At 43.8% G+C, this 11,822-nt stretch overlaps 1 protein-coding gene across 1 annotated transcript in view; it reads right to left on the bottom strand.

Annotated features, from left to right (window-relative positions):
* Window positions 1-213: 213 nt before the first annotated feature.
* AQP1 (aquaporin 1 (Colton blood group)) overlaps window positions 214-11,822 on the bottom strand; it is a 52,266-nt gene continuing 40,657 nt past the window's right edge. The window contains exons 3-5 of the mRNA XM_061587629.1: window positions 9,258-9,422; window positions 6,180-6,260; window positions 214-5,396 (exon numbers count right to left, since the gene is read on the bottom strand). Of these exons, the coding sequence (XP_061443613.1) occupies window positions 5,223-5,396; window positions 6,180-6,260; window positions 9,258-9,422 (420 nt within the window). The 3' untranslated portion in view covers window positions 214-5,222. The remainder of the gene's footprint in view (window positions 5,397-6,179; window positions 6,261-9,257; window positions 9,423-11,822) is intronic.

Raw genomic sequence — 11,822 nt, 5'->3', positions numbered from 1 at the left:
TTTGTCTTGTACATTTTTAAAAAATTGTTGGCTTTTAGTTGATTTTATCTATTTGTATTTTATCTTGTTAAGTTGCTTTGAGACTTTTTTATAAAGCAACTAACAAATGTAAACAACAACAGCAACAACAACAACAACAACAATAATAATAATAATAATAATAATAATCAGTAGTACTCACTGTAGTAGTTATGGATCAAGCAGAAGAGCCACTTCGCAGCACAACAAATTTTCTTTATTTTTAAGTCCAGTCATGCCATATTTACATGCAGGGTACACAAAATGCCATGTCAAATGTACTCAAGAAACAATGAGGATATTTTTAATTTATTGGAATTATTTCCTAAGAGATTTCCTAAGTTCTCTTTATTGGTCCATACGTGGAACCCCCTGAAAAGCTTTCTCCCCATCCTTAGACCCATGATGCTTCATGAATGCCATAATGCAATAGCTTTCACAGACCTGTAACAGGCTGGGTGAGCTGAAACATGTGTGCCCCATTCAATATAATGCTAGCCTCGTCATATGTGTGTTCTCAGTCAGCATGTGGTTCCAAACACTTGAACATGTGAATGGATCTCAGTGAAAGCTAAACTAGAGGTTTAGGGGGCAGCCACATTGTTTTGTCCACAGCTCTGACCTGATGAAGTAGCGGTTTATCTACTTTTTTTTACAAGGAGTTATGCAGGTAAGGGGACCTAAATCTCCCTTGCCTGGCTCTCTATTCCTTTTCTCCAGGCTGGTGCTGAGTTGAACATTCTCATATAGAAGTTTTCAGTGTTAACTTCTAAGGCGTGGGGGGTGGGTTGATGCCCCTGGTAAATTTGGGGGATGGCAGGCAGAATTCACCACCCACTTCTGGAGTTCCTTCTGGGCAGGTGCTGTTTCGACTGATTTTCAGCAGGGGCTGAAATTTGAGGGTAGGGAAACTCAACACCCACCTCCATCACTCCTTCCAGGCAGGCACCTTTCTGGTCCCCAAAAACCCCAGGAGCGATGCTGTGTGGATGGCAGAGCATTATTCTGGCATGGGCTTTTGAGGGTAAAAAAAAAAAAAGATGGTAAGTGGCGGTAACGCAGCCGAAGCTCTGCTCACGGCCGGAGTTCGATTCCAACGAAAGGAGGAAGTCGAATCTCCAGTAAAAGGGATTGAGGTCCACTCAGCCTTCCATCCATCCGTGGTCGGTAAGATGAGTACCCGGCATATGCTGGGGGGATAAAGAAAGGCCGGGGATGGAATTGGCAATCCCACCCCATATATATGGTCTGCCTAGTAAACGTCACAAGACATCACCCTAAGAGTCGGAAACGACTCGCACTACAAGTGCGGGGACACCTTTACCTTTACCTGCTTGCAGCCAGCAGAAGGAGCTCTGAAGGTGGGCATTGGGTTTTCCCGCCCTCAAATTTCAGAAACCACTGAAAATCATGGGGGGGGGAATGGACCCTTATTGCGCTGCTCATAAATTGGGTGTAAAACGGGAGGGGGTTCCATTCAGCCCTGTACGTCAGCTGTTTTTCTACAAGCCCAAGTCCAACATGAGAAGTGGTCTGGGCTGAGAAGAAAATTGTTCGAAGAGACAGGGAATGAAAGCAGGGAAGGGGTGTTAAAATAGGACGCACAGCCTTGCCCACTTTAGATGTGGCCAGGCTAGATCTCATTCCTGTCACATCAGTTCTGGCTCCCAACAGCGCTGTTTTTTGAGGGGCTCCATGAGGCTCTGGCTATGACAGAACTGCTGCCAAATTCCACCTCAAGCAAAATTTGAGGGGAAACTGGTCACAAGTTCCTCAGGCAAAACATTTGAGGGATTTTGGAGGGTAAGCTGGAAGAGGTTTGGAGAGATTAGTGAAATTTTTCAGGAGGGAGGGGGGCACTTGCATTCCTAGGCTGCCCACGGAATTTCACCTGAAGCAAATTTTGATGCTAATGTGAGGCTCTTTGGAAAAACACTTGATAACTTCTGTGTGTCTGTTAGCTCAAGCAACATTAGTACAAATATGTTTAATGTTAATTTCCTCTATTTTCCAAGGTCTTTTCTACCTTTGGGTATTGCCACTCTTTTTTTTTTTCCCCTGCGTCTCTCCAAAGCAAATTAATCCCTCTCAATAAACATATACATACATACATATATTATAAACATATGTTTGTGTGTATATATATAAAACAGAAAAGTCTCATTAAAAAAAGAAAGAGTTCCATCCAACTAAATTCTATTCAGAAAAGACCCATTAAAATTAATGGATCTAAGTTACTCATAGCCATTAATTTCAAAGAGTCTCCTCTGTCTAACACTGGATGCAACCCAATGTCTCTAGGAACAGACATTTAATTATTATGGCCAATCAGAATATATACTTTGTTTGTCTTCTGTTGGAAGTTCTCAGACTGTGGGCCATGGACCACGGGTGGCCGACAGGCTCCATTTAGATGGTCCATGGAACATTTAAGAATACATTTGGCTCTGCCTTTGATTTCATTTTCTGACAGTGATGTTTTATAATCTGGACCAGGTCTGGATGATAAAACAGGCTAACAAGGCTTTGGTTTACAGTCTGTGATTTTCGTAACATGGTGCTGGTGCCATCTGTTAATTTTCCCCTAAAAGTATACCAGTTAAAGGCAAGATCATGGCTGGTTATTAAAATACATGCTTTGATTTGTAGAACAAAAACAAACATATAAGTTTATTCAGTGGTTCCCCAAGAACCCTTGAGGATGCTGGACTAGAATGGCCATTGGTCTGATCCAGTGTCAGAGTTAGATTGGGGAAGGTTAGGATCAAATTACCACTTTGCCATATGACTCACCAAAAGCTTCCCAGCTGGTGCCTCACTCTTGCTTACCAGGAGGGGCGAGGGGGGTAGGGAGGTCATACTCTCAGTGGAGACTGGTGGCTCCAATGTCAGTGGAGCAATGAATCCGCTGCTTGGACAGCTCCTTGAAAGTTCAGACTAAAACCTGGAGTGAATTCACTGTCCCACTGACATCGGAGCCACCTGTCTCCACTGCACACTCTGCCAGCATCCTTGTACCATCCTGACATCCCTGCTGGCCTTTCCTCCTGGTAATCAACAGCAACCCACCTGCCAAGGAGCTGCTGCAGCTGTTGCACCCCAGCCAACCAGCCACTTCTGTAGCTCACCTTGGACCAGTCACGATCACTCAGCCTAGCCTAGCATGAATGTTGTGAGGACTACATTAGTCCTAAATGGCTGAGAAGTGGGGTTTTCTAAAAAGTAAACAATTATCATCGTATCTTGTTCTTGGTAACTGGTGTTTATTGATGATTTAGGAGTGAAGTGTTTTTATGGGGGGGAGGAATTCTGAAGTACATTCTCTAACTTAAATTTGCTTGTGAAATCTGCTATCCTAATCTGTTTTCCTGCCCAGTATTCCCAATCTGTGATATGATTGCATTTTTCATTGCTGGTGGGGGCCAGGGAGCATGGAGGAGAAATAAACCTGTGAATCCAATGACTTTCTCAGGCTAGGACGTAATATCATTGCCATTAAATTCACCAACAAAATCTGATACGTTATGTTAAGTATTGCTCTAGACAAACTTTTAAAAAATAAAAATTTAGAAGTTTTTATCAGTCCACTTTGAATTCTGACATTTTTTCCTGTTTTGAAATGTGTGAAAATGTTTGTTTTAACTTCAGGTCTTTGATTTGATCTTTAGTTATATATTTCTCGTTCTTTAGGCCACACTTCCCCAACTTGGTGCCCTCAAGATATTTTGGACTACAAGTCCCATCAGCCCCTGCCAGGGCAGCCAGGTGGATTGGGGTTGATGGGAATAGCAGTCTGAAACATCTGGAGGGCACCGGTCTAGGGAACTCTGCTTTATGCAAGGGTATGTACAGATATAGTTTATATACCCATAAAACTATAAAGTATAAACATTTCTTGGGGTCTGGTAGCTTTTTGGCATGTGATAGTATTAATGGTACATGAAGAGGGGTGCACATTAACAGAAATGAGTAAACATTGGCTTATTTCATGTCTTTGATTACCTATGGGATCTTTGACGACCCAACCCTCCAGACCATTGACCTGCACAAGCCTCAGGCGAATAAAAGGGAGCTCTGCAACATTGATGGGAACTCCTATTAATTTCTATTAAGCTTCCATTGGAGAACTTCCTAGCAGATGGTGCCCTATATGTTGATCTCTAGGGAGGGATTGGCAGTCAGCAGGCCACTGGCCAGATCTGGCCTCTAAGCTAATTTTATGTGGCCCCTGGTAGCAAAAATGCTACCAGACTCCGCCAAATTTTCATCAAGGAATGGTTAATAAATAAATAAATTGCAGATAGGTTTCTGCAAAGGGAAAGAGAAGTTCCTTCAAGTTGTGAGAATTAGAGATACTCCATACTTTAAACTGAAGCCTCTCTTTTGGATTGGGATGCAACGCACATGGGATGTGTAAAGGGATTTCTTTGTAAATAAGGCTATGTCAGAGCACATACACTCCACAGCTGTGGATCCCTTACACCTGCCTTTGCCAAGGTGATGCCTTTCAGATGTTTTGGACTTCAATTTGCATACTGGTTAGGGGCTGATGGGAGTTGTAGTTCAAAACATCTGTAGGGCACCACCTTGGCAAAGGCCTAAATGGCATCAACTTCATTCTGGAGTCTGACCACTCATGATTGGGTCTGTATGTGATTAAAAAAAAAAAACCTTCTGGTGTCGTTGCTACTTTCTAGAGATGAGCACAATCCGCAGGATATAGAAGTTGGCCACCCAAGCTCTAGAAGCTTCTATCAGCCCTGCCACTTCCATAGACTTTTTTTTTTCATTTCTAGAGCTTGGCAGGCAAAGTCTCTTCAATATTCATTTCCGACTGCTTGAAGCTCTTCGTGTGGGCTTTATTCTCATATGTTCATCTACTGTGGGAGAAGCCAGTCCCTTTGGATAAAGAAATATACATTTGGGCTTCCAGAATGCCTACTGCCAATCTTCTCCCTAGCTCATGCACGCGTATATAATACAAAATATAATCATCTCTCTCCCCCCCCCTTCCATTTTGTTTTCTTGTGGTACAGCCACAGATCTAAAAATCTGAAAAGGATAGGAGAAAAATGCAGAAGGAAAAACTCTAATGACTTATAAAAAAATTTGGAAGAACTGCTTGTTGTTTTACAAAGAGTCTATAATACTGATAAAAAAATTTCAGAAATTGGTGTTCTTTTTCTTCTTGTCTTCATTCTCTTTTATTTTGGTTTCATCTCCACTCTGGAATCATCCACATCAAGATCATATTCTTCCACCTGACCACTGGTCCAGACTTTCATGCGGTCGGTTACATGACTGGTCCTCGGAGCCAGGATGAAGTCATAGATGAGGGCAGCACTGGCCCCTCCGATAAGTGGGCCAACCCAAAAGATCTGAAAGGCAAGGTCAATGAACAGGCACATTTGATGTAGCGGTTCACATAGAAATGCTGTCATTTTGGTGTCAGTTCTTTCAAATGAATAAGTGATTATTGCACATTTCCCCCCAGAAGAGCAGTTCCTTGTGGTCAAGAGATGTCCTCAATCTGTCTCCACTCAAGAGAAGATAGGATTTGAAGAAAATAAGAACAGGGCAGTAGTCAGTAGGGGATGGGGGGCTGCTTGCCCAGTGGTGGCTGGTGGCTCCATGTCAGTGGGGCAGTGGAATCCGCTCCGGGTTTTAGTCCAAACTTTCAAGGAGCTGTCCAAGATGGTTTCAGCTTTCAGCACCCTGGAGAGATACTTGATAGTTCACACTACATCCCAGAGTGGATTCCATTGCCTCACTGACATGTAGACACCAGCCACCACTGTGCTTACTTGACTTCCCATCACCGCTGTCACTGTGGCATACCAGGACAGCAAGGGGTCAGGCAGCAGTGATGTTGGCACAGTACAAATGCACCAGCAGAGCCAATCCAGCGTTCCTGCCAGTGTGTTTGCATCATGGCAACCTCACTGCCCCCTTGGCCCTCCTAGTATATATGTGCAAGGTATATACGTGCAACCCAGAAACAACAACAGATGAAGAATTGTATGTGAGAGCCACAGCAGAACTTCCCCATGCTTCTAACACATGTCTATTTGAACTTCATACTACCAGGGGCTTTTAGGGTACCACTCCCCCATTAGAATAAGCATGTATCCATTTTTGTTTTGTTATGATTTGAAACTTACCCAGTGATCAGTAAATTTATTGGCAATCAAAGCAGATCCAAACGATCTGGCAGGGTTGATTCCACAACCGGTATAGTCAATCTATGGGGAAGAAAGAGAGAGCGATCATTAGGAAGAAGGAGACTTTCTGTCAGAAATCTGGAGTTTTGCTGAGGGACTCTGTCCATGAAGAACACTACCAAATGCAAACAGGCAGCTAATTCATAGCCAGTTGTATGTCTGCTGCCCTGGGCTCCTACTGGGAGGAAGGGCGGGATATAAATCTAATAAATAAATAAATGTAAAAAAAAATGTTGAAACTGGTCCTTGATAGTTCCAGTTGAAAAGGTTTCAGGAAGCTTTGCCCAGAGAGGGTGTTCATTGCAGATCTCCTTCTGGTCAGCGTCAGCAGTAGGAATGGACAAATCTGTCCATTTTGATTTCTCTCCATTTCTCATATTTCCAGCCTTAAACTCAGTTCTCTGTATTTGCATATCAGTTTGAGATTTTTTTTTTCAAAAAAGCCCTCATGAAAATTCATCACCTTTTTAGCACAAATGTCTCCTAAAACACACATTTTTGTATGCAATTTTGACTAACATACACATTTTTTGCAAAGCAATTTCCCTTGCTGTAATGACTATTATTTTCACTAATGTATGCATTCCTATGTGTATTTTCGTACATATTGCCAGAGAACTGTGTTGCAAAATTCAAAGAAGTGCTATTTTTGAAGGATGGCTGTGGTTCAGCTCACGTTTTATTTCAGGAAGTTGGGACGAATCCCTTCTCTACCTATTATCTGCGTGTCTGGTGCCCACAAAGTTCCTCCTGTTTGCAGAGTATGTGCAATGGGCCCCAAACAAGTTTGGCAACCCTGCTACAAACCATCAACAATCTCCTGGCCCCAGGCTGATCCCAAAGTGTTCTGGTTACCTGGTGCCCAGTAGGCTAAACTGAGGGGAGGCCTTGCCTCAGGATTGGAAGCAACTAGCAATGGAGGCCTTCAAGAGGCAGCTGGACAGCCATCTGTCGGGAATGCTTTGATTTGGATTCCTGCATTGAGCAGCGGGTTGGACTGGATGGCCTTGTAGGCCCCTTCCAACTCTACTATTCTATGATTCTATGAGGATGACCAGTGCCAAGATACAGGGACAAACAATGATGCTATTCAGTACAAGGCAATTCCTCATATCCATATGCTTGAAGGCAGGGGCATAGATCAAAGGTAGATCCGGACCCAGAGTCAGGATGCTATCACATTCCTAACCCATTATCCCATGCTGCCACATCCCTAACCCATAGGGCCACCAACTTGGATTGAACAAATAGGATTGGATGGCTTTTAAAAAAGATTAGACAAATGCAAGGAGAATAAGGCTATCAGTAGCTACTAGCCATGAGGGCTATGCTTTGCTTCCATGGTTGAAGGCAGTATGCTTCTAAATAGTAGTTGCTGGGAACTGCAGGAGAGGAGAGCACTCTTTCGCTCAGGTCCTGCTTGTGGGCTTCCCATGGGCATCTGGTTGGTCACAGTGAGAGCATGATGCTCACTCGATGGGCCACTAGCCTGATCCAGCCAGGATCTTCTTATGTCCTTAGGATTAGACAAATTCAAGGAGGATAATGCTATTAAATGGCTACCAGCCATACAATATTCCCCTGTATACCAGGTTCTGGGAATCACTGGTGGGGAGAGTGCTGTGGTCCTACTTGTGAGCTTCCCATAATGAGCATCTGTTTGGCCAGAGTGAGAACAGGACGCTGGACTAGATGGGCCACTGGCCTAATCCAGCAAGGCTCTTCTGATGTTCTTAAGTTAGTCAGGACTCAGGCATGGATCAGGAAGATGTGGTTATTAGGAAGTTCTTGGGGCCAATAGTCTGAATCAGGTATATGATCTGATACCATTATACAGCCAAATGCAAAGGAAATGAGGTGTGTGGAGGCAACAGCACCTCTGGCTAAGAGGTCAGAGCTTGGAAAAGTTACTTTTTTGAACTACAACTCCCATCAGCCCAATCCAGTGGCCATCCAGTAACTTTTCCAAGCTCTGCAAGAGGTATGTATGTGTGTGTGCGGGGGGAGACCCTTGGCTCATTACTCACCTGCTGGTCATGGTTCTATATTATTTACAGTATCCATTGAGTACACCTTAGGATGGCCCTGTGTCCTACTTTGCAGAGGACAAGTCCTCTCCTTTGAAGGGCCGTCAGTCCTCTATGTGTCCTCTATTTGAAGGACTGTTGAGGTTAAGCCCAACTTAAAGATAAAGAAAATCCTCTCCTAACATGAACCCACCCATACACTACGCTCAACATCAAAGGTCCTCTTCCAGGTGCCTACTCCAAGGGAAGCTTGAAGGATGGCAACAGGGGAGAGGACCTTTTCAGTGGTGGCCCCCAAATTATGGGATGATCTCCCCGATGAAGTTCGCCTGGCGCCAACATTGTTCTCTTTCCGGTGCCAGATCAAGACTTTCCTTTTCTCCCAACATTCTTACAGCATGTGCTGAGCTCTGATCCCAGGTCTTTAAACTTATTTATTTATTTATTTATTTATTTATTTATTTATTTATTTATTTATTTATTTATTTATTTATTTATTTATTATTGGATTTATATCCCGCCCTTCCTCCCAGCAGGAGCCCAGGGTGGCAACTTGTTTATCTGTGCTTCATGGTTTTAAACTTTGTGTGGCTTTTTAAATTATATATTTGTTTTTAAAGTTCAGTGTTTTTAATTTTTGTAAACTGCCCGGAGAGCTTTGGCTATGGGGCATTATATAAATGTAGTAAATAAATAAATAAATGAAGAACCCTCTGGGAGGGAGAATGGGGGCCCTTGAAGTGGTCCATGGGAAGCACTGGACGGCAGACTGAGCTGGCATACAAGTTACCTGGTCACACTCTTCCCCGCAATGGTGAGTATTTCTATTTGCTTTTTGACATTGGACCTATCTGTGCAAATTTTATGCAAATGAGTATCCTCCTCTGTTCTTTTTTGGGGTGGCTGGGCGATCTCTTTCTGGCAATGTGTAGATAGCTACCCTAATATCTTGGAGACTTCTAACTGTTCCCTGGTCAGAGTTTATACTCACAGCAAGAAGATGTCCTAAGGCCACAGAAAGCCCGATGGCCAACGGCGCTGATCCAGAGATGTCGTTCCTCCTCCGGTCTGTTGTGGCAAGCACACAGAGCACCAGCTGAAAGGTGGCAATGATTTCAATACCAAGGCCTTGTCCTGGATTGATCCCTTTGGCCAGCTGCGAGGGAAGAAGACCGAGAGGAGGACAAGTCAGCCAAAGGAGGTGCTGTGCTTTGTGAGTCCTCTGTCTGAGATTGTGAGAGAGTTCAGTGGTAGGGCTACTTCACATAAGTATTTTGCCACGTGATAGCTGAGCACCCAGTGGTGACTTACTTGTGTGAACAGTGCGAGCCCAAAGTTTAAGAAAAATATTAAGTCTTATAGATAAATGGTATTGTAGGTTGGAACCTAACAAGGTTTTGCCGTGTGGAGTGTGCCTATTCAAATGGAACTCCTGCCATCTTCCAGGACACTCCATTTCATTCCCCTTCCAGTTTGGCTTTCCATTTTGGTTTCTCCCCTCTCCATCACTCAGAATCACAGGGCCACTGGGCATACTCAGTCCTCATGGGGCTGTTTTGCATCCCCTCCCCTTAAAAAGGGTTTTTTCCCCTCTTAAGACTGTGCTCTACTACTGCAAACTAAGCCTTCAGGGTGGATGGTGATGTTTTGGCTACATAAGGACCAGCACTCAGAGAATTTGCCATTAGTGTATCTGATTACACATAACTGTAATGATTTTAACCAGGTTCAACTCTGACATGTACTTTTATGCTCCAAAACATCACAAATAAAACCCATGATTTTCAAACACAGATTGTCTTCCTTCAGTAGTACAGATTATATGTTTGTCCATTAGGGCAAGTGGGGCATTGCCCCACCAACCTCCATCTGCCCTCAGCCACCACATCTGCCTGCCTTCTCAATTACAACCAGTCCAGGGTGTGGCACCTCCTGTCAGCCTCCTCCTCCTTTCTCTCAGTGTTGCTCCTTGTAGAACTCAGCCAGGAAGAGGATGAGGACAAACTAGATCCTGGTTCCCCCTACTGCTGTGCCTCCTTGCTTTCCACCCCACCAGCCCTAATGGGCACCAGCCACCACTGATAGGATATGTGGAGTTCATCACCTAGATCCTAGAAACATCATCCCAGATCCCCATGTTCCTCCCCCTGTGTCTTATCATATGCTCAACATCATAATAAGCAACACATAAAAATATCAATAACTGGTCTTTGTTGTTTTTTTTAGAAACAATAACAATATTTATTTGTAATTTTAGTAAACGAGGCTGCAATCCTATGCATACTTACCAAAGAGGAAGCCCAGTTCAGTGGAGTTGGATTTCTGAGAAAACATGCATAGAATTGAAGTGCCCCACTGTCTGGCTCCATATGAGTAGATCTGGACTGATAAACATTACCTCCAGATTCATGGGCACCTTCACTAACACCATCAAAGCATTCATTAAAAAAGTGGATAAAAAAGTGCAAGCAGTGGCTCTCCAAGATATTGCCATGGCTGAAGGAGGCACCTCCGTAGTTTCTGGACATCCACAGAGGTTGCCTAGGTTGCCTCCATGATTGATCCAGTCCAGTATGTGAATGTATCACCATAGATCAATCCCTTCGTACACAACCTCACCCCATTAACATCACGCACGGGGAACCTGTGGTCCTCCAGATGTTGTTGGGATTCCAGTTCACATCAACCCCAGCCAGCATGGCCAATGGACAGGGACAATGGACACCATCATCCACTAACATCTGGAGGTCCTCAGGTTCCCCACCTCTGGCTTACATGGAAAAAGGAGAGAGGAAGGTTTTAAGAATTTATCTCCAGCAAGTTACTTATTTGCTCTTGAGAAACATAGGAATCTGCCTTTGAGCAAGGCAGACTGTTGGTCCAACTGGCTCAGTATGGTTTGCTCTGACTAGCAGTGCCTCTCCAGGTTCTAAGGCAGAAAGGGGTCTTTCTTGACATCTTTAACTGGGGAAGTCAGGGATCATTCCGTTTGTAACTTAAGGGTTAATTTTGTTAGTATTAAAAGTCAGCATCCGGGGGGGGGGACTAGGCAAAGGTGTTGGTTAGCAACTAAGCAGATTGGCATGATCTTCACTGAGGTAGTAGGTGCTCTGACTGGCTGTGGAATTCTGTCTCACTGTTCCTTTTGCTTCCAATTATGCTCTGCTTTTGTTCAGTATGCTCAGAAAAGTGTTATCAGGACTTTTCTCCCTGGGCTCCGTTGGTGTTACTTAAGTGACTTTGCGAACACCTGGGACCCTTTTCATACAAAATGTGAGCTCGAGCATTGAGCTATGCCCCCTTGCTTGAGGAACAGCTACAATATTCAAAAAGTATTCAGACATAAGTTGTGCAATTGTGTGCATCTTTGAAGATTCCTGCCTTTCCATTGCTGCGTTGGGTGCCTATCTTACATTCCTTCATTGGTTCTAGTGTGTGAGCTCATAAAAATTTAAATACCTGTTTTGGCAGAAAAGAGATGCATATTTTTGTACTTTGGGAGAGTGCAGTTGTTTTATGCATTGCTTGATTGCTTTTAGATTATGCCAAAGTGCTG

The sequence above is a fragment of the Rhineura floridana genome, chromosome 10, assembly GCF_030035675.1.
Source record: "Rhineura floridana isolate rRhiFlo1 chromosome 10, rRhiFlo1.hap2, whole genome shotgun sequence".
In the NCBI taxonomy this organism is placed as follows: Eukaryota; Metazoa; Chordata; class Lepidosauria; order Squamata; family Rhineuridae; genus Rhineura; species Rhineura floridana.
Note: the sequence above shows the minus strand (reverse complement) of the source record. Positions and strands in the feature narration are given on the sequence as shown.